Source organism: Amorphotheca resinae (assembly GCF_003019875.1).
Source record: "Amorphotheca resinae ATCC 22711 unplaced genomic scaffold M430scaffold_12, whole genome shotgun sequence".
In the NCBI taxonomy this organism is placed as follows: domain Eukaryota; kingdom Fungi; phylum Ascomycota; class Leotiomycetes; order Helotiales; family Amorphothecaceae; genus Amorphotheca; species Amorphotheca resinae.
The window spans coordinates 963,706-986,687 of NW_020194482.1; the positions used below are offsets into that span (position 1 = coordinate 963,706).

Genomic DNA, 22,982 nt, shown 5'->3' on the forward strand with positions numbered 1-22,982 from the left:
CGCACCAAGAGGCCGCGGCACTGGCGCAAACTTTGGAGGAGGTGGAGGTCGAGGAGGTGGATTTGGAGGCCGAGGAGGTGGGCTTTTCCTGCAAAAATTATCTATACTTGCTGTGCGGCAATACTGACTGAAGGGCTAGGCCGTGGTGGTTTTCAGCAAAGAGACAATGGACCTCCAGCAGATGTACTTGGTCAGTTTTGATTCAGTCCTCGGTCTTACGATCAAGTTGCTAACTCCTCCACCTAGAAATGGGAACTTTCCTCCATGCCTGCGAAGGAGAAATCATCTGCGAATCCATCAACACCAAAATCCCGTACTTCAATGCGCCCATCTATCTGCAAAACAAGGTACGAAAAGCTCTGTGTAATTACTCTACTACTCCAGGAATTTACTCATGTCATTTAGACACCAATTGGCAAAGTTGACGAGATCCTGGGCCCTATCAACCAAGTCTACTTCAGTGTCAAACCGAGTGAGGGCATCCAAGCAACGTCTTTCAAAGCTGGCGACAAGTTCTACATTGGCGGCGACAAACTTCTTCCCCTAGAAAAGTTCCTTCCTAAGCCTAAGCCTCCCCCAGGAGCCCCGAAGCCAAAGCGAGCTGGTGGTGCGAGAGGCGGTAGAGGCGGGCCCATGCGCGGAGGCAGAGGAGGTGGAAGAGGCGCACCGAGAGGAAGAGGCGGCGCCGGAAGAGGTGGCGGCCGAGGAGGTGGGGGTTTCTCCAGGGGTGGAAGTGGCTTCACTCCCAGAGGCAGAGGAGGTGCCAGAGGAGGGTTTACTCGGGGGCGCTGATAGTCGACGTACTGATACATCTTGGACCCCATCTTGGATTTCTGGCGTTTTCGGCTCTGTTTGTATGGTGTTCTAGCTACCAGGGGTGGCTATCAGTATTGCAACCAAAAGAGTATTGTTTCCAGTCGCCATTGTTGCCGCTCCTCACCTTGCTATTATCTTCAGACTGGTCACGGTGTTTAGGCAGCTCCACGACCTGGAGTCTCCCCTATACCGTGAGATGTGGTTGACTACGAGGATAATATGGATATACGGGCTTTGGGGGTAGTGCAGGTATCCTGCAAAGACTCCACCTCTCCTTCCAACCCTTCTTTGATGACTTTCAACCCTAGGCTGAGGCGTTGGCGCAATGACCCCCTTCCCATGCGAGGCCCATGAAGAGCAGGAATTCTTTGAAAGACTATGGCTGCCCCTAGGCATTGATATGTGTATAATTACGTGTACATTGAAGGTAGACCTCATTATCACTATGTCACAAAGGGGTGATGTGTGTTCAGCATAATCACAAACCGGCAAACCCACCGCATGTCCAAGTTGACAGTTTCAAACTTGTGAAGTCTTTTAGTGTGCTAAAAAGTGTCTTGCGATGGTGGGCGGAGGTATTATAACTAGTCACGGTCGCTGTTGGGTCAAGCACCAGGTAATAATATACTTGATTTCTTGGTCCTAGCCCAGACAAAACACCAGATATGCAATATCAAGGCACGAGAACTCCACCGTAGCTCCTTTGCCAATAAACGCCTTCGCTTCCAGTAAATGCAACAGACTCCAATGCCAACATCCTATCATTGCGTTTCTCTGCCCTCGAGATTTGTCTGAGGGTCTATGGCCTTTAACCTCGTCCTCCGTCTTGGGGGAGGAGTTTTAGGGGGTAACTTCTTTCCGCCTTGCTTCGCGCCGTTGACTGAATGCGTAGGTGGTGGTGGTGGGGGCGGGGCTTGTCGTGTTCTTCCTGCCGCTGGTGCTCCTTTCCCCACGTTCACCTCTGTCTTCCTATCGTTCTCATCATGTAAAGAATCATCGAATTCAAACTTCCTACTCGGAGTCTGGACGCCCGGCTTCTCCATCACCGCCGCTACATCGACAACACTCGTCATACTCGCAGTTTGGGACTGGGAGAGTGATATCCCCAGTAACTTGCGCGCCACCTCTCCCTCGCTGATATCATCGTCCCGCAACCAGGGAACCTTGGATACACGATCCACAAGTCGAATTGTCGTTTCGTCGGCAGGTTCCCAATGCCCAGTTCCGGATCCGCCAAGGATGCTGAGAACCTTGATTATTTCATCACGCTTGTAATGAGGTGCTTGGTTTAGTTGTGTGTGTGCGAGCAACGGATAGAGTACTCGAAGGTAAGTGTGTCGCAGGGAGATGAACTCGTTCGGGAGGTCGAGCAGATTGCGTATTATAACATCGAGAAGAACTCGCAGGTCGTTCGTGTAAAAGTATTCGTGTGTTGCCTTTGTAGTGAAGATCAGGTAGAGGAGTTTGAGAATGAGGAGTTGGAGGGAGGTCTCGGTTTCACGATTCAGTAGTAGGATGATGTTTTCCCCAAATGTCATGTAACTTGATCCGTGAAGGGAGAGCAGTTTGATGACGCGGTTTGTGAGAGGTCGTGCTGGCGGATCGCTTTCAATTGAGGCCGTGGATGCCACCATGTATTGTTCATTGAGAACTAGCTATGGACGCTTTAGTTAATAGAACGGGGTGCCATTGGGGAAGTTATACCCACCAAAACACGGATGACTGGATAGTGATATGGATCATCAACATCGTCGGATAGTTCTTCAATGATCTGAAAGAGATAGGTGACCAATTCGTCATCCACATGGGCCAAATCTTCAACACTTAGACGCTGCATTCTTGACATTTCATAGAGCAGCTCCAGGAGGAGTCTGTGCAATCGAGCATCGCCTTGCTTCCCTTGTTTGATCAACTCCAGCAGCCTAGGAAAACACCCCTCACGGTTCATCATCTCGAAAGTTGCTTCATTATGTCGGCCATCGAGAAGGAGGAAACTGGCTATAAGATGTAGTGCTGCCGGTTCGTCCTCCTGCAGCAGACTATAGACGATCTGAATCCTCACATAATCCTTGTTGGCCTCGAAAAGCTCGCTCAGCAGGAGCTTTTGGGAGCAACGGGCGATATCGTACTCGGTATTGAGGTATTCGTCTTTGAAGTTCGTGGTGAAATGGAGATAGGATCGCAAGGCGTTGTCGATCAAATGATGGGACGAACAGTTGGCCGAGACAATATCTTCCAGCTCTCTCCAGAACTGCGATTCATCTTCCAAGGAATAGGAGATTTCAAAATCTTCCATTATTGTTGCGAGGAATTGCTGGCTGTTCGCGAAGTTGGGCTCATGCTGCACAGGTACTGATTAGCGGTTCCCTCAATCAGCCCGCTCTATAATATGTCGTCGGTCCAGGGCTACCGCACGCTTATTACTTATCTACTATCACTTGGTTTCGCGAACACAGAACCACATAATCTTTTTTAGAAGCTGTTTGTTTGCACTCGAACTATTGTAAGAATTATCATGAAAGTGTAATCATATCTGGGTACACCCAGTGCCGTTTATACTGTACATAGGCCCTTGTCTCTTTTAAGGTAACCAAAGTGTTGAGCTACCGTCAACCCGAACGCCAGAAAATCCACCCAAAAAAGCGCCCTTTCAACCCCCAAACTGAAACCCGCCTCCTCCGAATTTGAAGTTAAACTGCCCTCCATGTCCATGGCTGTGTTGTGCGAAAGGATGGCCCCCGCCAAACGGATTGCCTTGGAATGGGTTATGGCGCTGCTGCTCGTGATCATTTGGATCATCACCACGGTCGTATCTCGATTTCAGCTCCGGGTCACTGAGTACCTCGTACGCCTCATTGATCGATGCCATTTTCTTCTCTGCGTCCTCCTTAGAGATGCCCGATTTGCGCGCCTTGTCAGGGTGGTGCAATTTGATCATTTTCCGATATGCTGACTTGATCTGCAGCTCATCTGCATCCCGTGGGACTCCAAGGACTTTATAGTAGTCCTTGGTCTTGCTTTGTCTGAGCTTAATCTGTGCATCTTGGAGCAATTGGTTGATCTGATGCGCCCCGGGGTGATGCTCTTTAGCGGTATTGAGAGACGAGATGGCAGCCTCGAAGTTTTCGGCTGTCATATGGGCCTGCGCCTTTGAAAGAAGGCCATATAGGGAGTGCTCATTGTATGTCAGAGCTTCCTCGCACCAGGGGATGGATTTCTTGTAGTTTTTCGTCTGTTCATGTCAGCTACGATCAAATACGAAGCGTCCCCAATACAATGTTTACATACCTCATGATAAGCCTCGCAAACCATTTCAACAACGCGGGCAACAAGATTGTTGGGTGCGTGCTTTGGGATTGTACCGGCTTCGCGTAACTCCTTCACATCGTCCTTGATATCTTGAACGAGGCCCGAATCCTCGGCTGACGGGAGTAGGACTTTGAGAGCAGAAGCGTATTGATGTTTTTCGAAATACTTATTAACCTGGGTCAGTTGTTTGTCGAGAGTCTTCTCCCGCCTGTATAGCTTCTTGCAGCTCTTAGAATCGGGATCAGAATGCAGGCATTTCCGAAGCTGCTCCATTCCAGGTTCCAGATCTCCAAGAGAGTAGAATGTGATGGAAGAGATCTGCATATGAGGCTCCGTCGAACCTGGCTGCATCTGTAGAACGTGCTTCAGATCACTCATGCCTTCCTGGACTTCGCCTCGTTCGAAGCGGCAATGAGCTCTCGTCTTGCGTAATGATAACAGCCTGCTTGCTACCATGATCGCAGCCCCAGATTGGGAGACACATTCCTCCCAGTCACCATTCTTCTCCGCAATAGTTGCCAACGCGGCGGCCCCTTGGGCCTCCTCTAGCTCCCTCAACTCTTCTTTCGAATTGCCATGGGCAATATAATCCCTCTTCGCCGCCTCCCACTCCCCGCCCTTGGCCTTTATTCTTGCACGTTGTTGAAGAGCCCCCTCAAAGCCAGGTTTCATTTCGAGAACCTTATCGAAATCCTGCGACGCTTGGGCAGTCCGTCCGAGAGAGAGATAGGTCGCCCCACGCTTGAAGTACGTGAGGTAGTTCTGGGGATCGCGGGAGATAGCGATATCGTAGTAGGTGAGAGCATCGTTCGTCTCTCCCTTTGCCAGATGTGAGTTGGCGGAAGCAAGGAGAGCTGATATAGGAGTGTCCGAGGGGATATCCCCAGCTGAGAGCGCAACGACAAGAGTATTTGCAGACAGTATGGTGGCGGCAAACGCCAACACGGACAGATTCACAATCATCATGAGCGACTTTAGAAGTCAACCCGAGAGAGTGTACCGCCAACAACGGGATGGGAACAAAGAGAGAGCAAAAGGAGGAGTAATGGGCCAAAATGTACGTGTCCTTAGGAACTTCGATGCGGGATGCCCAGGGCGTTGGGAAGGGGTTTAGCCGCAGATCAGCCGTCTCGAGTTCTCAGCCTTGTAGAACCTATGAAGTGGGGATAATCAACCTGACAGGTCCACAACAACACCACGCCGCACCATACCAGAGCGTTCATTGAAACTTGGAATCGTCGAGGCTTGGGACCGCAATGGCACACCTCTCCTCGTCCGCGATTTTCTCACCCTCGGTCGCGCGACAACAACTCGCAGCAGCCAAGGATTGGAACTATATCGACAGCTGGCTCACCACCAAGTTTAACGGGAGGCCACCGCCATTTGAGCGCAACGGTGACACCTTGAAAGCGCTGCTCGCACTCGCTGCCCACAATGAGAGCGCAGACGAAGAACGCGAATTACTTGCACGGGTCGAGGTCAAGGTGCTCCAGGATCTCCAAGCAAAGAGAGATGCGGATCCCAATGCCGAAATCCTCGATGCCATTGAAAGATCCTTGACGCGTGAAGGCAAAGCAAGTCTCGAAGCACTATCTACTCTCAGCGTCTCACTCAACCAGTCGGTTGCTGATATCGAGAACCTTGGGCGAAGCATGATTGATCTCCAAGTTACCTCCTACAATCTCGATCAAGACAGCGACCGGATTTCGATTCTCGAACAACATCTAAACACTGAGCTTGACCGAATCAATACCCTTATTAAGGAGCTCCAAAGTGATGTCTACCAGTGTCCATCCGACCTGGCAAAGCAGACCATCGATTATCAACGCAAAACGAAGGCTCTGGCCGCCCAGTTACCAGAACTCAGGGATCGGGTGGCTTCACTATCTGCGATATCTGGCGCTCCGGGTGTTCGTATAGAAGATGTCAAGGCCGAGGAAGATAAATTCAAGGATATGATGAGTGATGTGAAGGCCCTTGAAGCACAAGTCAAGACTTATCACGGGCTACCACAAGATACGGATTTGGCCCGACTTGAATTGGAAAGTGTTAGGGTCGAATTGCGAGACTTGACGAGGCAGAGAGACAGCATGTTTGAGGGGCTTGTTGAGAGAGAAAGCCCAAAGAAGCCCAGGTCATGAAATTTCTACACTACAGAAGAAAACTGTGTACTCTTCCTATTATATTAAACGAATGTGATTGTGCCCGAGTCATCTCTTGGGCCGACCACCTGACACGCCACCCAATCGTCCGAACTTCCCAAGACTATTCTTCGATTTATGTGCTTGTGCTGCTGGTGCCGCAGGCGTATCTTTCACCGGCAATGGGGGTCCTGGTAAATGCGCCAAATCTTTGAAGGCCCTTGAATCCAAGGATTCTCCAGCACGTCCATCAAGGCCATCATCGAAGTTCCCCCCTGGTTGCTGCGATCTCCGCGCTCTTTCCTGAACACTCCTGAACTTCTCTAGTAGTTCATTCCAACGGATACCTCCCTCGTCTCTCCCCTTTAATCTACTCGATCGGTCGAAGTTCGAAGGGCCGGCATTGGATGGTGCGCTAGATGAGGACGTATGAGCCTCTGTAATGCTTTTCTGATGTTGATAAAATTGAAAAGTAGAAATGGCCTCGGCCACACTATTACTACGAGATTTTGATACGTACGCTCGAGGTGCGATATGCAGGTAGCCTATAGCGCTCACACTATTCAGTCTGTTCTTTAGCGCTGCAAATGCAGACGACTGGGGAAGAAGCATCAGAAGCCCATATAAGCATTTGTAGAGATGTGGGTATTTCTCTGGTTCTAACAACTGGAGTCGAAGATCTGTAAGCAAGTTAGCAAAGGCTTTTAGGCACTCGTTTTGACCCTACAAGTAAAAACGGGAGATTCTAGCAATTGAACTAGTTTATCGATCTGAATAAGCATATTGACCGTCATCTCGAGTTCAGCACTGGAATCATCAGCATAATCCAAACGAAGTGTCCAGCAGACCTACAATATCTGGAGAAGGTTATATGCTTGTTCGTATGCTTGGGCCAAGAGACACAAAGAGAAAGTAGCGACGGCGTTGTAGCACCAGGACCTAAAGAGCGAGACGAAGAAAGTTTGGCCATCCTAAAAACCATCAGGACATACTGAAGTAACGTTGATTGGGTAATACGAACCTTAGTCTCAAGATTGCGGAGTCTTTTGCGCAGCTCAGCTAGCTCTGGTGCTGTAATGAGATTATTGTTAAGATTTTGTACCATGATGCTGGCAAATTCGAGATCCTCTTCTTTCTCGATGCAGTCTGCAAGTGTGCGATAAATGCGTTCGGCGCTGAGGCTGACACAAAGCTGCCGAATAATTAAGTTTCCTCGCATCTTCAAAAGCTTTCTGTCCGTAGAGAATAACTGGAGGAGGTTTTCCATGAAGGACGTGAAGTAATCATCTCCGCTATTCCTTGATATCTGAGAGAGGAGTTGCAAGTCTCTTGTGACAACCGCTTCCGCAGGATCCGAAAGTGTTTTGAGGAGAGCCGGAAAGGTACCATCGTTGAATGCGAGCACTTTTCTGGGAGCCTTTCTGTGCAACATAAGTAACCAAGTCAGGGCAGCAACTCTAGTAGCTTCGTGGTCGTTTAAGAATAATAGGGTCAAAGAGTTAACTGCAGCAGCGTAGTCAAGGTCGACCTGAGGCTGAGGGGGTGATGTTGGTGTCGGGGCTTTGCTGTGTGGTGGAGCTGGGACGGGGGCCTCGGCCTCCAATTCTCGAGATCCTGAGGTAGAAGCACGAGCGGTGGTAGAAGAATCTCTACGCTCGTTTGAATTTTCCTTTGTGACCGAGGTAGGAGTTCTTGATGAAGCGGCAACAGGAGCTTCCGAAGGAGCACCATCATCAGAAAGGGATACCACGTAGTCCATCAGTGATGTGTTTACTCGCGCAGCTGCTTGACGGATGGTTTCTACACCGCTGGCCATAGCAGGGAGAAGATGGGCTAAGATCTTGGGTGCAAAGGGTAGCACCTCTTCTGGACAAATGTCGAGAAACTCGACTATCCATCTCAATGACTCTAACAGTGTATCCTCTTCTATTAAGCGTTAGCTAAGGTGGTAGAGTTGGGTTGGGGAAGATTACCAAGCGGTGAGTCGAGATTTGCTGTCAATATCTCAAGGATCTCTTTGTGATTTACCTGCACATCTTGACCCGGGACCCAATCGTCATCACTACTAACATCCTTGTCGTCAGGAGTAGCTACTGAATCGTCATCTTCGCCTTGTGCAGGGACCGTAGAACCCTCGCTGTCCATAGAGCCAGATCGCTTCCGTTTACCTTCACTCCGCGATTTCCGGCTTTCTTCGATGCCTTTCTTGATACGTGAGATGCGCTTGATCTCATTCAGAAACCTCTCTAGAGCTCCTTGTGTAGCAACGTGAACATCCCGGTTTGGATCACTAAGGAACTTGAAGAGGCCACCCAGAAACTCAGGTAAATAGGACACAAGTTCCAAATCAGGAATGGAGTCTAGTAGTGTAATCCACCCTACTAAGAAGGTACGAGTGAACGGATTGATCACGTATATGCGCTCTTTGAGAAGGGGAATAAATCGAGCAAGAGAGAATGCCGTTGGAGGTTCAACAAACTCTTCAGATGTATCATCCGGAGTATGTAGCACTGAGACGTATGTAGCTGCAGACTCAGAAACTATATCTTTTATCAAACGATCCAAAAGCTCCGCTCCATTTTTGACGGAGAGTTCAGAGTCTGCACCGAGCTGTAGAATCATCAGTGGGAGATGTTGAGAAAAGGTGACATGAAAAGGGACGTACTTTGCATAATGCATCGAAAATGTCATTAAAGTATGGCAAGACTTCCCCCTTTGCCACCTTGGAAATATTATACATGCTCTCGCATGCGTAGTAGCGGACGCGAGCGTCCTGATCAGTAAAGCAAGCAAGCACTGGGGGCACGATCTCATCCAAATAACGTGCCAAATCCTGCGAAATGAATCAACGATCTAGCTCCGAGGAATAAGCATCAACACATACTGGTCCTAATGCAATAGCGGCGGCTGCAAGACCGATAAGGCCTCCATTTCTAGCATGGGGCTGATGCACGGCATAAGCGTAATCGTTGCAGAGCTGCTGGATTATTTTCTTGATCCTATCAAAATCTTTGTTTGCAACCAGATCTCGAATGACGCGCTCGAGGCTGTAAATCTTGTCAGAATAATTGTTCGAATGTGGAGGCATCATGCTTACTCTAAAGCGCCCCCCTTCCGCTTATCATAAAGCTTGTCATTCAAGGCACGTTGGATACTCGGATCCATCTTGAACAATTATTCCTCGTTCAGACGCATAGTCTCTTGAAAGAGAGAAGACTAAAGTATGAGAGCTGAAACTTCCTGGATAGCGGATGTTCAGCGTATCACCACTTTCGTTCCTGTCATGGCCAATAGCAGGCAGAACCATGGAAAGAGCAGACAAGGGCCAAGGAGCAGGGTTGGGCACGTGAAAGAAGCTGCTCTTTTACCACGACCACGACCACGACCACGCGCCGTTGATGGAATAGAATTCAAGGCGAAGTAAAGTGAAGTGATGTACGTATGGAGGAACGAAGCAGCGGGTCTGAGAGGTCTGGGCCAAAGAGATGGGGTTCGTCTCGAAAAGGGGCGCCTGCTCCTCCTACGTAGAAAGAGAGATCGCTACGCCACAGAGCTGGAGTTCAGGTTAGTAAGCGCACATGACTTCACATCTGCTGGACCGTTACCTTACTTTAAGGTACCTTGGGATTTTGCAGGCAGATCGTTCTGAACCAAAAGATGTTTAATGGCTGCAGAAGAGCGGTGAAGGTATAAAGACCGGAATGAATAGCCGTTGTTCGTTTCATATCCGGAGTTGTTACCTTATGTCTTCTGGTATATGCACGTGACCTTTAATCACATGACCCAAAAAGACATGAGGTCAAGCAGCTCTGTCTTGGCTATCGATGATTGCCTACTCCTATTTGTATATTGTATTCAGATGTCATGATTGCGATTCTCCAGATTTTCTTTCCCTTCTGCTTTCCAACACGTATACTACGCCAGAACAGACCCGGAATTGAGCTTAGGTACATTCCTTATACCCATAGCCATAACTGCATAACGCAGAGGAAGCCGGCATTCCCGCACTTGCCCCCTTCGGTCAGGTTGACATTGCTCTTTTCCATCATCTACTTTCCAGTCCTCGTGCCATCACGCTGAGCCCTGAGTTTGGAACTCAAACAGTGAGGTCCCTCGACATTGAGCTCCTTGCATTCCGAAACAGCGCCTGCCCCTCCTCCACGACCCGCTCGCCCATCGCCTCCATGCCCACCAGTCTCCCCTCCTCCGCCCCCAGCTTTAGCCCCGTTGGCTTTGGCAGCTTTCTGCGCTGAGCGTGCTTCGCGAGACTGACGGCGTGGTATATCAGCGTCACTATTACTCCTCCTCTAATGAAATCAGGCAGACTCACGCCTGGCTTAGCATTCGCAATTCGCGCTGCAGATGCCTCAGTATGGCCTCCTCTAGTCATGTTGGATATGTTGCAAGTGTTCTGATTCCTAGCTCGATGAGTGTTTCGATGTCGATTGTTATACAGCCGGAGTTCTCAGCTTGAGGATGGGACTTGGTTTCAAAAAATAAGCATTCGGCAGGACCTCTGAGTGCTTGTATATCCAATGCCGATGCCGGTGGAGGTTATGATTGCTTGCATTTCCCCGTCATATACAGACCTGGCATTTTGAGGGTCTGGCCTGGGATCAGGGTTACCAGGCCTACCCTATGGTCTTTCAATCTCACCCCACCAAGGCAAACAAGGTGGCTATCCGTAATATGATATATGTTTGCTTTCACTCGGGTTGCCTTATTCAATGAAGATAGCACGGTTGCAGGCGACTATCGTGGAATGCTGTCACACTAGGTTTCCACAATTGCAAATGGTCCTCACTGTTCATATACCTGCTCGTCAAGAGTGGGTACATAGAAGAGACAGAAGAGCCTTGTCGTAATGGAGCATATTTTGCATTTAAATTTCCATTTCCAATATCTCTCCATCCATCAGCCACTTTATTTGCCTGTGCTGCGGCCGGTACAGCCTCTGATCTTCATATCTTGTTGATTGCAATCGCAGTACTAGGGGTGGCCCGGGCTGCATCGTCACGAGTGCCGGCATTTGACGGACGAGAACCGAAGCCAGAGTTGAGACAACGATGATTTTTGATACGTACATCAGAACAAATTTGTCTGTACAGGCTTCCTATCAGCTCGCCCCATCATTATATTATTGGCCGGATATACCAAGTTTCGTTTTGGACATAGGATTGATATCGATTCTGGATCGGTGCCTTGTGTTTAGCTTTCGGGGTGGTTTGCTGATCCAGGGAAGAAATGGAGAAAAGCACTTACATTGTATCTTCTCTCCTCCCAGTTCCAAGATGTATAGAAATCGGCACGATGCTTTCCAACATGCAAGGTCCCTTGGGATGTAGCAACCGCATATTTGCGCGACGGCCACCTGCATGAATCTCCGAGTTGTTTGTCATCGCATCTATCTAGATGTGTAAAAGAGGACTCGAAGGGTATTCTAACGTTGGAAATACACGATCCCATGTGGGAAGGAGGTTGAAGCTCAGGATACAGGCCCCACCTAATCAAGTGTACCAATGTCTTTAAGGTCATGAAGGATATCGCCTCTCTCTGCAATTGTCCTCTGGCATTTGGCAAGGATTCTTGCCTGTCGCCCAACCTCGTCAAGTCGGCTAATAACTTCCTTGCTCCCATCTACAAACCCATATAGCGCATACGGGATTCCTACATCGTCGCAGAATTCCTGGACTAGCTTTTGAGCCCGTCGAAAATTGTGTCTTGGCATCCTTGGAAAAAGGTGGTGAATTGCTTGGAACTGCAAGCCACCGTGGAAGAAGTCAAGCCATTGCGGACAGTCGATATCCATAGTCGTCCTTAACATTTTCTGCGGGAAAGACTCGTGTGGGCCAAGCTCCGAAGTGCTCATGGAGAAGTGGGAAAGCGTTATTTGCGCGTGCAAGGGCATCGTAACCATATGGCTAATCATGATATATGCAAAACGTGTTCCGGCCGTGGGGACACACTTATACAACAAACAATATCCATACCAGTACCAGAAGAATACTTGGCCAGTAATCTCCAGCCACCGATGCCACCAAGCGCGTCCATTTCTGGGACCCAAGCCGCGGATTAGATACTCCCATGACAGGACGTACAGGTTGAAACGGCCAAATAGGAGGATTGGGTAATACAAGTATGCCTGGTATGGGAGCAGGAACTTGGCAAAACGGTCATAGACCATGACTCGCTCGTAGAAAGAGGAGGTCAAAGACTGGAAAAACCGATGGGAAATGGCGAAGAAAGGTATATGCTCGATGTCAGGGTCATGCTCTGGGGAATTTGTAACAATGTGATGGACATTGTGGTTCCTTTTCCACCATCCCACAGACAATCCTCCGATGAAGTCGGCAATAAGGATGCCAGTGACCGAGTCAAAATGGAAATTATGGGTAATAGCCATATGACCAGCATCGTGCACTGTGAAAACAAGCTGATGCCAAAGACATCCCAGCCAGAAAGCGCTCGTGCAATACCAGCCCCAGCGTAGGAATAGAAGCATTGCGCAGAAGAAAAAGGTGTAGCGACAGGTTTCAACGGCGTAGGCAGAGTAATTGCAGTTAAAGAGTCCTTCATCCAGCAGGCGTTGATACAACAAGCGGTATTTCCGAACGACCTGCTCCTGCGTGTCCAAATCCAGAGAGGGATATTTCGAGAGGTCTAGATCGATTTGTTCTTTGGTTCGCGCATCAAAGTAAGACATCACATCGTCCATTGTCGAAACGGTCGAGACTGAGGACACCGAGGACGCCGAAGACGAAACAGATGCCTTTGTTGCATTACCGCGTCGACGAACATTCTCTTCCACGTCGAAAACAGGCGAAGGAGTCCTAGAGGTCTCAGACCCCGTCGGGGATGCTTCCTCCTCTTCATCCTCTTCCAGATCAGATACGCCTTCCACGTACGGTCGAAACTTTCCACCCTGTATGGGGGGCAAGAAATTCTTCCAGCGACCCTCGATCCGACCAATTCGATATTTATTCATCATCTCTCGTGTCTCTGTAGAATGGACGCTATATAACATATGTTAGCTGGCTCGTCATGGCGGGGGAGGGGAATGCTCACGAGTTTACCTCGTCCGTAGCATCTCTGCCAATCATGTGCATAATGGCTTTGTCACCTCCAGGATGATACTTCAACCACGCATCCACCTTGAGCACCTTCTGGTCGACAATGACGATGATTCTCCCATCCGCGATGAGACCCTCGATCTGTCTCCTCGACATGATAGCGTCTCTGCGTGGGGCATGCTTAAGGGACGCCATTGCGACGGTCACTTGGGGGTGGGATGGATCAAGCAAAGGCCAGGACGAGAGATTTCGACTCGAACGTGTTGGAGTGAGGAGGAATCGTTATCTGGCCGCTGATCTCAGAGGATATACTCGCGGTGGGCCGTACGAGGATGCAGTCCGGCAATTCCGGGCGTGGTGGTGGAGGGCAGGATTGTCGTACGTTGCTGGACCAGGGCGTCACCAGATTCCCTGGGCGAGGGACAGTATATCCGTCGTCGAAGTGCACCACGGTACAGTACGGCACACCGCAAGGACGCTGCGGTGAGGCGAGGTTTCCCCTGGCGCTGGCCTGTCGCTGTCGCACCACTTGACGGCCGTCTTCGGATTGGCGCGTTCGCTTCGGGTACGGTACGGCAGTGGGCCGGGTGGGGCCGGGTGCTGAGTGTTCCGTATTCGGGTATACGGGTATACGGGTAATAATCGGCGGCATCCTTCGCTTATGGCTTTTCCGGCGTCGAAGGTTTCCACCACGGTGCCACCCCCCTTTTCTCTCCTCGAATACAAGAGCCCTCAACCCCCCCCAACCCCCCCAAACCCCCTCGCACTTCGTGTCAAGCTTCCCTTCCTTCTCCCCCCTATCTCCCTTGTACAGTATCATACGTTTTATCATGCGTTTCTTACACTATCTGCTCATCATTGCCTGACTCAAGCGTTTCCTTGCAATTGATACAGGGGGCTTTTCCTTTCTAGTCGTTGGTCGGAATACCTTCAGCCCGACGGAAGTATGCCAGCGGGCCGAGAAAAGTTTCAATTCGGACCGGTATTCTAAGATCATTCAAATCTCTAAAAGCATCGCCTACCTCCCCGTCCAAAACCAGGGCATTCGCCAATGTCAGCAGACGGCGGAAGACAGTTCTTCAGTTCTTCTTTACCGCCCTTTGTCTTCAGACGCGTGATACATATATGTGTTACTCTCACATGGACCTATCGAAGGCCTCATTCGTGGCGCTCACATAGGGATGTTTGCTAAGTAGTCATGCCGCAAAACCAGAGATCATGAAGGTTGGTTACCTAGACCCGACTGACGCTATTTGTTTCCTGGACTGAGAAGCTGAGAGGCAAACCCCTCGCCCTGTTTTCCTTACCCCCCAGCATTTTCCTGTTCAATTCAGATTTTGTAGAACATGCCCTACTGCGGTGTATTCTCTTTGAGGCTATTATCCGCATGTTTCTCGAGCGAACAGCGTAAGGCAAAGGAGCATTTATTCTGCCTCGCCATTGCCTACTTCGCCGACTGGTGGTGTTACCACGGCATCTACGGCTATATAAGTAAGGATCCTTTCCGTCTTCCCCGGCCGTCCTTCTGGCATAGTAAGTAAGTATTACCGAACCTTCTTTTCAACACGGAGCCACACGGACATCAGCCAATCATTAAGCATCATGCGCGGGTACCGTCATCATGCAGGCTATTTTTACGGGCCATCTGATATCCGCCCTCGCAGGCTCTGCAGCCTCCATTCACTGCTGGTCGGAGAATATGACATCGGCCATCTCAGCTCTCTTGCCGCCTGTGGCTATCGTTCGCGCGGTCGTGGTTGCGGGAATGCTGTAGGACTATCGCCTCTCACTGGGACACCCGCATGCCTAAATTGCATTAATGGAGAAATTTCAGCCCTTAGGGCTGGGCTTCTGGATGAAGAATTAGATCAAGGCTGCGATGAGCCAGAATGCGAGTACTATGATAGCAGCTGGAGATATGGCAGGAGTGATAACCTTGGTGGAGGGTACTTTGCTCCTTATTTGTAATCCCTCGTCCGAATACTGACTGGAAACATCACAGAACGGGCTATCTTCCGCGCGGTAGAGGCTTAGGTGGTATATTCGGCAACAGTAGGTTTGGTGGAAATAATCGCAATGTATTTTCGGGATTCAATGGGATCAGGGGATTTGGTTCAAGGACCAGGGGAATGGGAACAGGAACGGGAATGGGAATGGGAATGGGAGCTGGAGGTAGTGGATTTAGGGGAAGGTTTTCATCTCCATTCGGGTTCTAATGCTTCGGGGTTTGCCAATTCTCAACTTGAGACTGACACCAGTTACACACTCGCTGATTTCAGTACGTTCCCAGACTGTCAGGGTTGCCAGGTTCATGGAGGGTATTATCTGGCCTAGGTCTCTGTTGTAGACCTATGTTGAGATTCGAGAGATGGAGGATGAGCACATCACGTTTCGCTTCTCGTCGGGCGAGGGAGTCGGGGAGAAAATCTGATCTTCTGTTCTGGCCGGCACATCGTACATTACATATCAGTCGCTGTCTCCTTATTCTTTCCATGCTTATGTAACTGTTATCTTACACGGGAATCTGACGCTCTAATTCATGTTCCACACCAACCCATTATGCCCACAGTGCCAGCATGAAGCAGCTACAAAAACATTCATTTAGAAGTGGATGGCACTGCTGTAGCAGTTCATAGCAGCTTCTTTGAAGGCCTCAGACAGTGTTGGGTGTGCGTGACTTGTTCGTCCAATATCCTCACTCGACGCTCCATACTCGATCGCCAGCGTACCTTCCGCAATCATCTCGCCTGCACCCGGTCCAATAATGTGGATACCAAGAATTCTGTCTGTCTCGGCATCCACGATCATCTTAACCATACCCTCGGTGTCGAGGTTCGTCTTTGCTCTCGAGTTCGCTGAGAATGGGAATGTGCCGATCTTGTATTTAACGCCCGCAGCCTTCAATTCTTGCTCATTCTGGCCCACCCACGCAACCTCGGGATGAGTGTACATGACAGATGGGATGGCACCGTAGTTGACGTGTCCGTATCCCTTCTTGATGTATTCAACCACTGCCACAGCTTCCTCTTCCGCCTTGTGGGCAAGCATGGGGCCGAATGTGCAGTCACCGACAACGCGGATGTGGGGGATCTTGGTGCGGTATTCGGAGTCGATGACCAGTCTTCCTCTCTCGTCGGTCTCGAGGCCAATGTTCTCTAATCCGAGACCAGCAGTGTATGGTCGACGACCGATAGCAACGAGAACGACTTCCGCTTCAAGCTAAACAATAGGTCAGGGTCTTGATTTCAGGAATGCATTCCATTATGCTTACTGTCTCATTCTTTCCTCCTTTCGCGGCCTCAACCTCAAGCTTGATCTTGTCGCCGCTGACATCACCACCCAATACCTTGGTGTTGAGCTTAAAGTCGATGCCTTGCTTCTTCAGGATCTTTTGCGCCGATTTTGAGATTTCGGAATCCATTCCGGGGCCTCCGATCTGTCCAAGGTATTCGACGACAGTGACCTTCGCGCCTAATCTTGACCAGACGGAGCCCATCTCAAGACCGATGATACCACCTCCGATGACAACCATGCTCTCCGGAACCTTCTCCAGAGCGAGAGCACCGGTGCTCGTAACGATTCTCTTCTCGTCGACCTCGAGTCCAGGGAAGGGCGTAGCCTCACTTCCTGTTGCAATGATAATGTTCTTTCCGACTACGCTTCGCTCGCCACCCTCCGAGAGGTTGACCTTGATTTCGTGCTCATTGACAAAGGATCCCGTGCCTTTGATGTACTCCACGTTGTTTTTCTTGAACAAGAACTCAACACCCTTGGTCAGGCCGGCAACAGCGGTATCTTTTGATTTCATCAATTGCTCCAAGTTAAGCTTCACATCGCCGACTTCGATACCTCGGTTTTTGGTGTCGTGGAGAATCTGGTGGTATAGATGGGAGTTGTTGAGGAGAGCTTTTGATGGAATGCAGCCAACGTTCAAGCATGTGCCACCGAGTGTCCCGCGCTTCTCGATACATGTAACCTATTGTAACCGTCAGATTACATCTGTAGAAGGTTTGAACCATGTCTTAGTCGCACCTTCAAGCCTTCCTGGCCGGCTTTGATGGCGGCGACATAGCCGGCAACACCACCTCCGATGATGACCAGATCCCGCTCCTCTATGCTATATTAATACACACCCATAAAACACATAGACATCATCGACTGACCAGCTTCGGTGGCATAGGAACGTTTTGATAATCTCGCAATCGCTGAAGGGGCAACTACTTTAGGGAGACTGGGTAAACATGGTCAGCTTGCGGATCTGACAGCTATTGAGTAATTGGGGCGAGACATACGACGAGCTTTGCTTGAAAGCCGACCTTACGGCCGCTCGAGGCACAGATAAACTTCGAAGCATTGTGTAGAGGGATGGGGGTTTGCTTCAACGAGAATTTTGAGGTAGCAAGATGTTTTTGATGACCAGCAAGTAGGCACAAGGACAGCGGCGGCGAGTATTTCCGGAGATCACATGACCGGATCATCCCTGACCCGCACTTAGCCGGTAGTTGCGGTAGTTGCGGTTAACCGTGCGAGTGATTGATGATGCAAACATAGGTGGGGAACGTCTTTGAGAACAGAGCTGACATTTGTTGGGTTTTCACTGGCAATAACGGCCTGGCAGCAGGATTTCATCAGGTTTGATCTGCTTTCAATTATTCACAGTATCAATGACAGCCAACTCCTCCAGGGCATTAATGGCTACTTTACAAGCCCATTTCACAGTAGCCTTCTGCTCTTTGCCCCCAGCTATATCTGTTTTGTTTACAACTTTCCTCAAGAAGTATTGCAGGCCCGTGATCAGATGAGGAGAGCCTTTGACTTTCATCATGACATTTGCCACCGCCTGCTCGTCCTTGTTGGCCCCAGCCTGTTTCTGGGACTGGAGGAAGAAGGTGATGAAGAGCACTTCTATGAAAGTTTTCGTCCCTGGCTGGAGGTAAGTCAAGTTCAGCTTCTTGAGAACTGCAAGACTCAATCCACCCTCAACAATCAGCGTGCCAAACATTTTTGCTAGATTGACGATTTGCCTCGTATCTAGCGAATCCTGGTCATCTTCCCCTGGGACATCGTCACTGTCATCGGACTCGCCCATCCTCTTGAAGAGATCCCATAAGCTGAACTGAAACGACTTTCTGAGCCTAGTATCGCCGCAAAGCCTCTTTGCAATCAATGTATAATATGGATTGTAGCTCTTTTCAGCCCCGGCACAATGGATCAAGACTTTGGGAATTTCAAATTCTTGCTTCTTCTTAAGCCGGAGCTTCGATATTCGCAGGTAAGCGTCCTGGTAGTCTGATGCAGACATTATAGCGATGAAGATGGCACGCCGGACCTCCGTATTCATGCGTTGTTCCCTGGCAAGTTGAGCAAGATCTGACGTCCCGGAGTCTTCGACTCGAGGCCGCTTAGCAGTGCCAGACACGGCGGCTGCGGAATCATGGATTTCTTCTTCGGTCGGTCCTGACCAACTAGCACCAACAAGCCACCATTTTCCTTTCTTGTCAGAATCCTGGATATCTTTGAGTCCAATACGCAGTGGCTCACTGCCCTTGATATTCCGCGTGTTCAGGGTCCCCAGAATCTTCTTCATACGGATCGTGTGCTCCGACGTAACCGCTGATGCAGCACTACCGGTCTTCATCCGGTTGTTCTTGAGATCGTTGATAGTTTCGATCATGAATTTCGTTCGCACTGACATTTCCCCGCCGACAGCTGCAGTGCCAGGGCGAAGCAATGCAACGATATCTTTGAGTGATGTTGGGTCATCTTGGCGTAGCTGTGGACCAGATGTGCGAATTATCTTCAATAGCAATTCGGCATTTAACTCTGATAGCTTGCCCAACAGGAGTCTGATATAATCGAAAACAAGGTTGCTTCCAACTACTTGGAAATTATACATCTCTGAGAGTAGCATGATAAGATTTGATGTCTCTTTACTGATATCAGATGTGGGAGCAGCCGACCCTTCCTGGGCGTCGGTTGCACGCTGATAATGCTCGTTAAAGAGCTCAACTATTCTCTGGATGACTTGGGCGCCAAAATCCGTGCCAATAATCTTGTAGACCGCCGCGATAAACCCAGCAGGGAGGATAATAAGGGTATCGGGCAGGGTTGTGGGTTCGCAGACCGACGTCAAGAGAACATCCACGAGCGTTGATGTAACGTGCTGGCGAGCGTTCTCACGGTAGAGCTTCTCAACTTCCCCAAGGATGGAGATCAAGTTGGCTTCTGTCAATCTGTTTATCAAGCCCTGTGTCTGTCGCCGTAGACGAACTAAAATGTCCGAGTCTGAGGACGAAAGTTTCCGTAAGGATGGTGGAATATACTTCGTAGACGGTGCATCGCTTCCAGCCGTAGGCGCAACGTAAGGATTCTCACGAACTCGTGGCTGAGTTTCTGGGGATGCTTCATTTTCCGAGCCGTCTTCGTCAGATTCGAAGCCGGCAAAATCATCCTCCGTGTCGAGTGTCTCCTCGTCCGCCTGATCGCTCAAGTCGTCCTCCGAGACATCATCTGGGAATTCAGGTCCATCCAATGACATATCAGATGCTCCATCATCATCGTCGTGCTGATCATCTTCTTCCGAATCCTCATCATCGAATTCCCCATCGTCGGTTTGGCTTTGGCTTTCCTCGTCTGTACTGACATCCAGACCCTTTGCTCGTCTTGCTTCCTGTCGCTTTCGCTCAAGCCATTCGTCTCCCTCGGCCTTTCTCTTCTTTTTCTGGTGAGCATCTGAATCTGAATCCTCGTCCAGGCCTTCCAGAAGCGCATCAAGACCATCATCCTTGAAGGACTGCGGCAGGCGTTTCTTCCCTTTCAGGCCCAATTTCCGTTCTAAAGCAGCAATTTCCGCATCGTCCTCAGCTAATTTATCCTTAACAGATTTTGATATCTTCACAGGTGGTGAAATCGAACGAGCCTTAGGAGGGACGGGGTCTTCTTTATTTGTGCGCTTCAAAATCGATTTCGGTTTTGGAGGAATGTTTTCGGCGTCATCCTGAAGAGGCTTCATGCGCGGAGGAGGTTGTGGAAGGGCAGGAGGTCTATCGTAGGGCGCATCCGGGCCTTGTGTATGCTGTGACTTCAATCTCTTTTGTGGAGGAGGTCCATTTCTCAAGGCCTTCTTCTGTGCTCGCTCTGCTTTCCTATTTTCCTTTCTCGTCGCTGTGTGAAAACGTCGTTTAGAATCTCCAGAGAGAGCATCTTTGGCAACATTAGCTGGAATTGAAAACGTAAAATGATGGGAATCTTTACCTTGTCCTCCCAGCTCATCAATGAGCTTAGCTGGAAGCTTTAAATTGTTCTGTTTGGGCGGCATTGTTCAGCGTCTGCTTCAACGCCGGACTTTTGTCAAAAGTCCAAAAATTATTTCCCATGTTCGCATGTACCCGTAGAAATGGACCCTTGTCAAATTCGGACGTGGGGTCACCCCACCGCCCCCCAAAAAGCATCCCGCTACTTCGTCTGGACCTCGTGCATCCCGTCTGACTGCTGTCCGAATTGATTGATTCGTAGACATGCCGAAAGAACACTTGAGCAATAGTGATGTATGCGATTCCCGCTCAAAGTCACCCGGAGGGCCATTGCTGACACCAAATAGTTTCTTCAGCGCCTCTCCGAGCTCTTCGACCAAGGGCGGATAAAGGACCATGGCTCAGTGTACTTGACCCAGAAGCGCTGTACGAGCCCACCCCCCGTCGATGCCAGGAGAAAATACTGATAGGCATATAGTGGTCCATGGCGAAGACATCGACGCAGCCGTCCCGGAGGCCACAACAGACGAGCCGTTCCCTGATCTGAATCCTTCAAAACCAATACCCATCCTCATTCGTGCTACGAATGGGAAACATAAAGACAAGAAGATCAAGTTATCAACGATTGTGGAACCGGATGCATTAGAGGCTTTCTTCGTCAAGTATGCGGAGGTCTGCAAGCTTGGGATGTCGGGGCTGAAGAAGAGAGATCGGAGTAAGGCAAAGGAGAGACTGAAGGCGAAAAAGAGGAAGCAAGGAGGAGCTGCAGTTACTGGAGATGTTAAGAAGGCATAGGTGGAGCGCATAGCAGGTCTGGCACCGGAAAATCATGGGTTTTGGCGACTTTTGAGGATATACCAATAATGTGCATGAATGGGCATTCGAGTCTCTCAGACTTGCGACTGGCTATATTTTTCTCTTTGCTACCATAAGGGAAACTAGAGGTATGTAATATTCTATGTTCATAAACTTCAACGCTTTGTGATTCCCAGGATCGAGTCCAACGCCAGTATTTTGATCATCCCACAACCACTCCTCCATCTCCACTCATATACACACCGTTTTAATCTCCTTTAATCTCCCTTTCAGAATCAAATCTGCCACACACTTATAGTCTTTCCATCATCTTCTAAGCCTTTGTCTCCAACTTGGGTTCTGTCTTTCTCACATTGTCTTTCTTCAATCCTCTTTGGCAGGGCCGGGATCCACGAAACCCTGTTGAGGACTGACATGTGAACCCTCCATCTGCAAAGCCCCCTCAGTCCCTCGAGCAATATTTTGGCGACTGCTAGGGTCATCGCTGTTGAAATCATCCAGGAGGCGAGATAAAGCGGTCTCCTCGGAGTCGTTGAGACCATTGAGGCCCATCTGCTAATGGTCACAATGCTTTCAAAGGGGCAGGTTGTGAACCCGTATTGAAATCTGAACTTACATGATCATGACTGGCAGAACTTAGATCCGCTCCTACGCCTGCCTGTGGGGAATTAACAGTGCGAGTTTGAGGGAGATCGAAGTGCTGCGCTCCTTCGCTACCGCCTACGACTGCAGGTTGGTTGGCTTGGAATCCACCAGGGTTCTCCCAATAAGATGCGTTTCCCATTCCCATAACTGACTGTCCGAGTTGCCGGTTACCTGTGGTGCTATCTGGCAGGTTAGATTGATAAGAGAGGGCTTCATGATGAAATGTGGGTGGGCAGAGCATTGGATTGGAAGTTCGAGGGAATCGAGAAGCCCCTATGGTATCGTGGCTTGCTTTGTAAAAGGTAAGTTGTGAAAGCTCTTCGAAGAATGGTGCTGGTTCCAAATAAGAGGGCGCTTGACTGTTAGCATTCTCCTCGATTCTCGGTTTTTTCCTCGGACGTCCTGCTCTCCCCTCCCCGGGATTCTTGGCTGGCATACCGGCAGACGCTGCTTCAGACTTCTGAGAACCGCACAGCTGGCAACCCCGTGTGGCGCCGCAAAACCAGCACTTACCATCCATCTCTACCTTTTTTCTCCTGCCAGGACCCTCCAGCTCCTCTAAGCCAACTACAATCTTTGCGCTGTCGATCCCGGGCCGCATTCTATCCCTTTCGTGGTCAGACTTCCCCTCCGCTGCTGCTTTGCATCTCCAGCAGGTTCCAGACGGTCTCTGTGGAACATGCCCGGTGTCGGGATTGATGATCTGGATGCAAAGTTCCCGCGGACATTTACTCTTCGGCCAGTCGGCGGGACAGCTGGGGAGTTTCTCGATGAGCACATAGATGCGCTGGCAGCAGGGGAGTGTGAAAGGCGTGACTTGACACATGATAGGTCCCTCTCACGGTGGGTGTACACTTGCGTCCTTCGAGTGTAATATGATGTGTGCTCTAAGGTACAGAAGGGGCAGCGTTTGTTAGAGGCTAGTATGTGTG

At 49.8% G+C, this 22,982-nt stretch overlaps 15 protein-coding genes across 15 annotated transcripts; 5 read left to right on the forward strand and 10 right to left on the reverse strand.

Moving 5' to 3' along the window:
- Window positions 1-129: 129 nt before the first annotated feature.
- On the forward strand, window positions 130-792 carry M430DRAFT_109014 (hypothetical protein; the record flags this gene model as incomplete). The annotated part of the gene is made up of 3 exons (XM_024861249.1): window positions 130-190; window positions 247-347; window positions 406-792. Coding segments are annotated over 3 exons (549 nt in total), but the record flags the coding sequence as incomplete, so codon positions are not given.
- Window positions 793-1,426: 634 nt separating this feature from the next.
- Window positions 1,427-3,157, reverse strand: M430DRAFT_128237 (hypothetical protein). The gene is made up of 2 exons (XM_024862058.1): window positions 2,525-3,157; window positions 1,427-2,471 (listed from the first exon to the last, which is right to left on the reverse strand). The coding sequence occupies exons 1-2, from the start codon at window positions 3,110-3,112 to the stop codon at window positions 1,578-1,580; spliced, it is 1,482 nt and encodes a 493-aa protein (XP_024717513.1). The 5' UTR covers window positions 3,113-3,157; the 3' UTR covers window positions 1,427-1,577.
- A 173-nt stretch (window positions 3,158-3,330) lies between these two features.
- Window positions 3,331-5,184, reverse strand: M430DRAFT_146935 (hypothetical protein). The gene is made up of 2 exons (XM_024863038.1): window positions 4,105-5,184; window positions 3,331-4,048 (listed from the first exon to the last, which is right to left on the reverse strand). Exons 1-2 carry the CDS (start codon window positions 5,089-5,091, stop codon window positions 3,467-3,469), a joined length of 1,569 nt encoding a protein of 522 aa, XP_024717514.1. The 5' UTR covers window positions 5,092-5,184; the 3' UTR covers window positions 3,331-3,466.
- Window positions 5,185-5,381: 197 nt separating this feature from the next.
- On the forward strand, window positions 5,382-6,266 carry M430DRAFT_53749 (hypothetical protein; the record flags this gene model as incomplete). Its single annotated transcript, XM_024868410.1, has 1 exon — window positions 5,382-6,266. The coding sequence occupies one exon, from the start codon at window positions 5,382-5,384 to the stop codon at window positions 6,264-6,266; it is 885 nt and encodes a 294-aa protein (XP_024717515.1).
- Window positions 6,267-6,335: 69 nt separating this feature from the next.
- M430DRAFT_53750 (hypothetical protein) lies at window positions 6,336-9,431 on the reverse strand (the record flags this gene model as incomplete). The annotated part of the gene is made up of 9 exons (XM_024868411.1): window positions 6,336-6,681; window positions 6,787-6,946; window positions 6,994-7,073; window positions 7,119-7,237; window positions 7,288-8,192; window positions 8,240-8,876; window positions 8,989-9,099; window positions 9,151-9,313; window positions 9,364-9,431. 9 exons carry the CDS (start codon window positions 9,429-9,431, stop codon window positions 6,336-6,338), a joined length of 2,589 nt encoding a protein of 862 aa, XP_024717516.1.
- Window positions 9,432-9,974: 543 nt separating this feature from the next.
- Window positions 9,975-10,747, forward strand: M430DRAFT_184356 (hypothetical protein). Its single transcript, XM_024863873.1, has one exon. The coding sequence runs from the start codon at window positions 10,131-10,133 to the stop codon at window positions 10,344-10,346; it is 216 nt and encodes a 71-aa protein (XP_024717517.1). The 5' UTR covers window positions 9,975-10,130; the 3' UTR covers window positions 10,347-10,747.
- M430DRAFT_37247 (hypothetical protein) lies at window positions 10,080-10,846 on the reverse strand. Its single transcript, XM_024867087.1, has one exon. The coding sequence runs from the start codon at window positions 10,654-10,656 to the stop codon at window positions 10,363-10,365; it is 294 nt and encodes a 97-aa protein (XP_024717518.1). The 5' UTR covers window positions 10,657-10,846; the 3' UTR covers window positions 10,080-10,362.
- Window positions 10,847-10,994: 148 nt separating this feature from the next.
- Window positions 10,995-11,707, reverse strand: M430DRAFT_184364 (hypothetical protein). Its single transcript, XM_024863874.1, has 3 exons — window positions 11,529-11,707; window positions 11,421-11,467; window positions 10,995-11,366 (listed from the first exon to the last, which is right to left on the reverse strand). Exons 1-3 carry the CDS (start codon window positions 11,663-11,665, stop codon window positions 11,149-11,151), a joined length of 402 nt encoding a protein of 133 aa, XP_024717519.1. The 5' UTR covers window positions 11,666-11,707; the 3' UTR covers window positions 10,995-11,148.
- A 62-nt stretch (window positions 11,708-11,769) lies between these two features.
- M430DRAFT_22586 (hypothetical protein) lies at window positions 11,770-13,531 on the reverse strand (the record flags this gene model as incomplete). Its single annotated transcript, XM_024864720.1, has 2 exons — window positions 11,770-13,279; window positions 13,332-13,531. The coding sequence occupies 2 exons, from the start codon at window positions 13,529-13,531 to the stop codon at window positions 11,770-11,772; spliced, it is 1,710 nt and encodes a 569-aa protein (XP_024717520.1).
- A 28-nt stretch (window positions 13,532-13,559) lies between these two features.
- On the reverse strand, window positions 13,560-13,988 carry M430DRAFT_22587 (hypothetical protein; the record flags this gene model as incomplete). The annotated part of the gene is made up of 1 exon (XM_024864721.1): window positions 13,560-13,988. The coding sequence occupies one exon, from the start codon at window positions 13,986-13,988 to the stop codon at window positions 13,560-13,562; it is 429 nt and encodes a 142-aa protein (XP_024717521.1).
- Window positions 13,989-14,824: 836 nt separating this feature from the next.
- On the forward strand, window positions 14,825-15,830 carry M430DRAFT_271225 (hypothetical protein). Its single transcript, XM_024865525.1, has 2 exons — window positions 14,825-15,282; window positions 15,339-15,830. The coding sequence occupies exons 1-2, from the start codon at window positions 14,939-14,941 to the stop codon at window positions 15,550-15,552; spliced, it is 558 nt and encodes a 185-aa protein (XP_024717522.1). The 5' UTR covers window positions 14,825-14,938; the 3' UTR covers window positions 15,553-15,830.
- A 107-nt stretch (window positions 15,831-15,937) lies between these two features.
- M430DRAFT_146943 (hypothetical protein) lies at window positions 15,938-17,748 on the reverse strand (the record flags this gene model as incomplete). The annotated part of the gene is made up of 5 exons (XM_024863040.1): window positions 17,629-17,748; window positions 17,500-17,567; window positions 17,369-17,448; window positions 16,608-17,312; window positions 15,938-16,555 (listed from the first exon to the last, which is right to left on the reverse strand). Exons 1-5 carry the CDS (start codon window positions 17,688-17,690, stop codon window positions 15,938-15,940), a joined length of 1,533 nt encoding a protein of 510 aa, XP_024717523.1. The 5' UTR covers window positions 17,691-17,748.
- Window positions 17,749-17,981: 233 nt separating this feature from the next.
- Window positions 17,982-20,667, reverse strand: M430DRAFT_146944 (hypothetical protein; the record flags this gene model as incomplete). The annotated part of the gene is made up of 2 exons (XM_024863041.1): window positions 20,591-20,667; window positions 17,982-20,539 (listed from the first exon to the last, which is right to left on the reverse strand). The coding sequence occupies exons 1-2, from the start codon at window positions 20,652-20,654 to the stop codon at window positions 17,982-17,984; spliced, it is 2,622 nt and encodes an 873-aa protein (XP_024717524.1). The 5' UTR covers window positions 20,655-20,667.
- A 186-nt stretch (window positions 20,668-20,853) lies between these two features.
- M430DRAFT_71440 (hypothetical protein) lies at window positions 20,854-21,336 on the forward strand (the record flags this gene model as incomplete). Its single annotated transcript, XM_024869507.1, has 3 exons — window positions 20,854-20,883; window positions 20,937-21,015; window positions 21,068-21,336. Coding segments are annotated over 3 exons (378 nt in total), but the record flags the coding sequence as incomplete, so codon positions are not given.
- Window positions 21,337-21,768: 432 nt separating this feature from the next.
- M430DRAFT_31098 (hypothetical protein) lies at window positions 21,769-22,876 on the reverse strand (the record flags this gene model as incomplete). The annotated part of the gene is made up of 2 exons (XM_024866009.1): window positions 21,769-21,957; window positions 22,022-22,876. 2 exons carry the CDS (start codon window positions 22,874-22,876, stop codon window positions 21,769-21,771), a joined length of 1,044 nt encoding a protein of 347 aa, XP_024717526.1.
- Between the last annotated feature and the right edge of the window lie 106 nt (window positions 22,877-22,982).

Bases quoted from the DNA above. Each gene is read 5' to 3' on its own strand.
- M430DRAFT_184364 (XM_024863874.1), bottom strand. From the start codon at position 11,665: ATGACAAACAACTCGGAGATTCATGCAGGTGGCCGTCGCGCAAATATG. The intron at 11,468-11,528 runs GTAAGTGCTTTT...GCTAAACACAAG, and splicing joins GGGAGGAGAGAAGATACAAT to GCACCGATCCAGAATCGATA. The intron at 11,367-11,420 runs GTATATCCGGCC...AAGCCTGTACAG, and splicing joins TATGTCCAAAACGAAACTTG to ACAAATTTGTTCTGATGTAC.
- M430DRAFT_271225 (XM_024865525.1), top strand. From the start codon at position 14,939: ATGCGCGGGTACCGTCATCATGCAGGCTATTTTTACGGGCCATCTGAT. The intron at 15,283-15,338 runs GTACTTTGCTCC...GAAACATCACAG, and splicing joins AGTGATAACCTTGGTGGAGG to AACGGGCTATCTTCCGCGCG.
- M430DRAFT_37247 (XM_024867087.1), bottom strand. From the start codon at position 10,656: ATGACTAGAGGAGGCCATACTGAGGCATCTGCAGCGCGAATTGCGAAT.
- M430DRAFT_184356 (XM_024863873.1), top strand. From the start codon at position 10,131: ATGATTGCGATTCTCCAGATTTTCTTTCCCTTCTGCTTTCCAACACGT.
- M430DRAFT_128237 (XM_024862058.1), bottom strand. From the start codon at position 3,112: ATGGAAGATTTTGAAATCTCCTATTCCTTGGAAGATGAATCGCAGTTC. The intron at 2,472-2,524 runs GTGGGTATAACT...AAGCGTCCATAG, and splicing joins ATCCAGTCATCCGTGTTTTG to CTAGTTCTCAATGAACAATA.
- M430DRAFT_146935 (XM_024863038.1), bottom strand. From the start codon at position 5,091: ATGATGATTGTGAATCTGTCCGTGTTGGCGTTTGCCGCCACCATACTG. The intron at 4,049-4,104 runs GTATGTAAACAT...TGACATGAACAG, and splicing joins TTTGCGAGGCTTATCATGAG to ACGAAAAACTACAAGAAATC.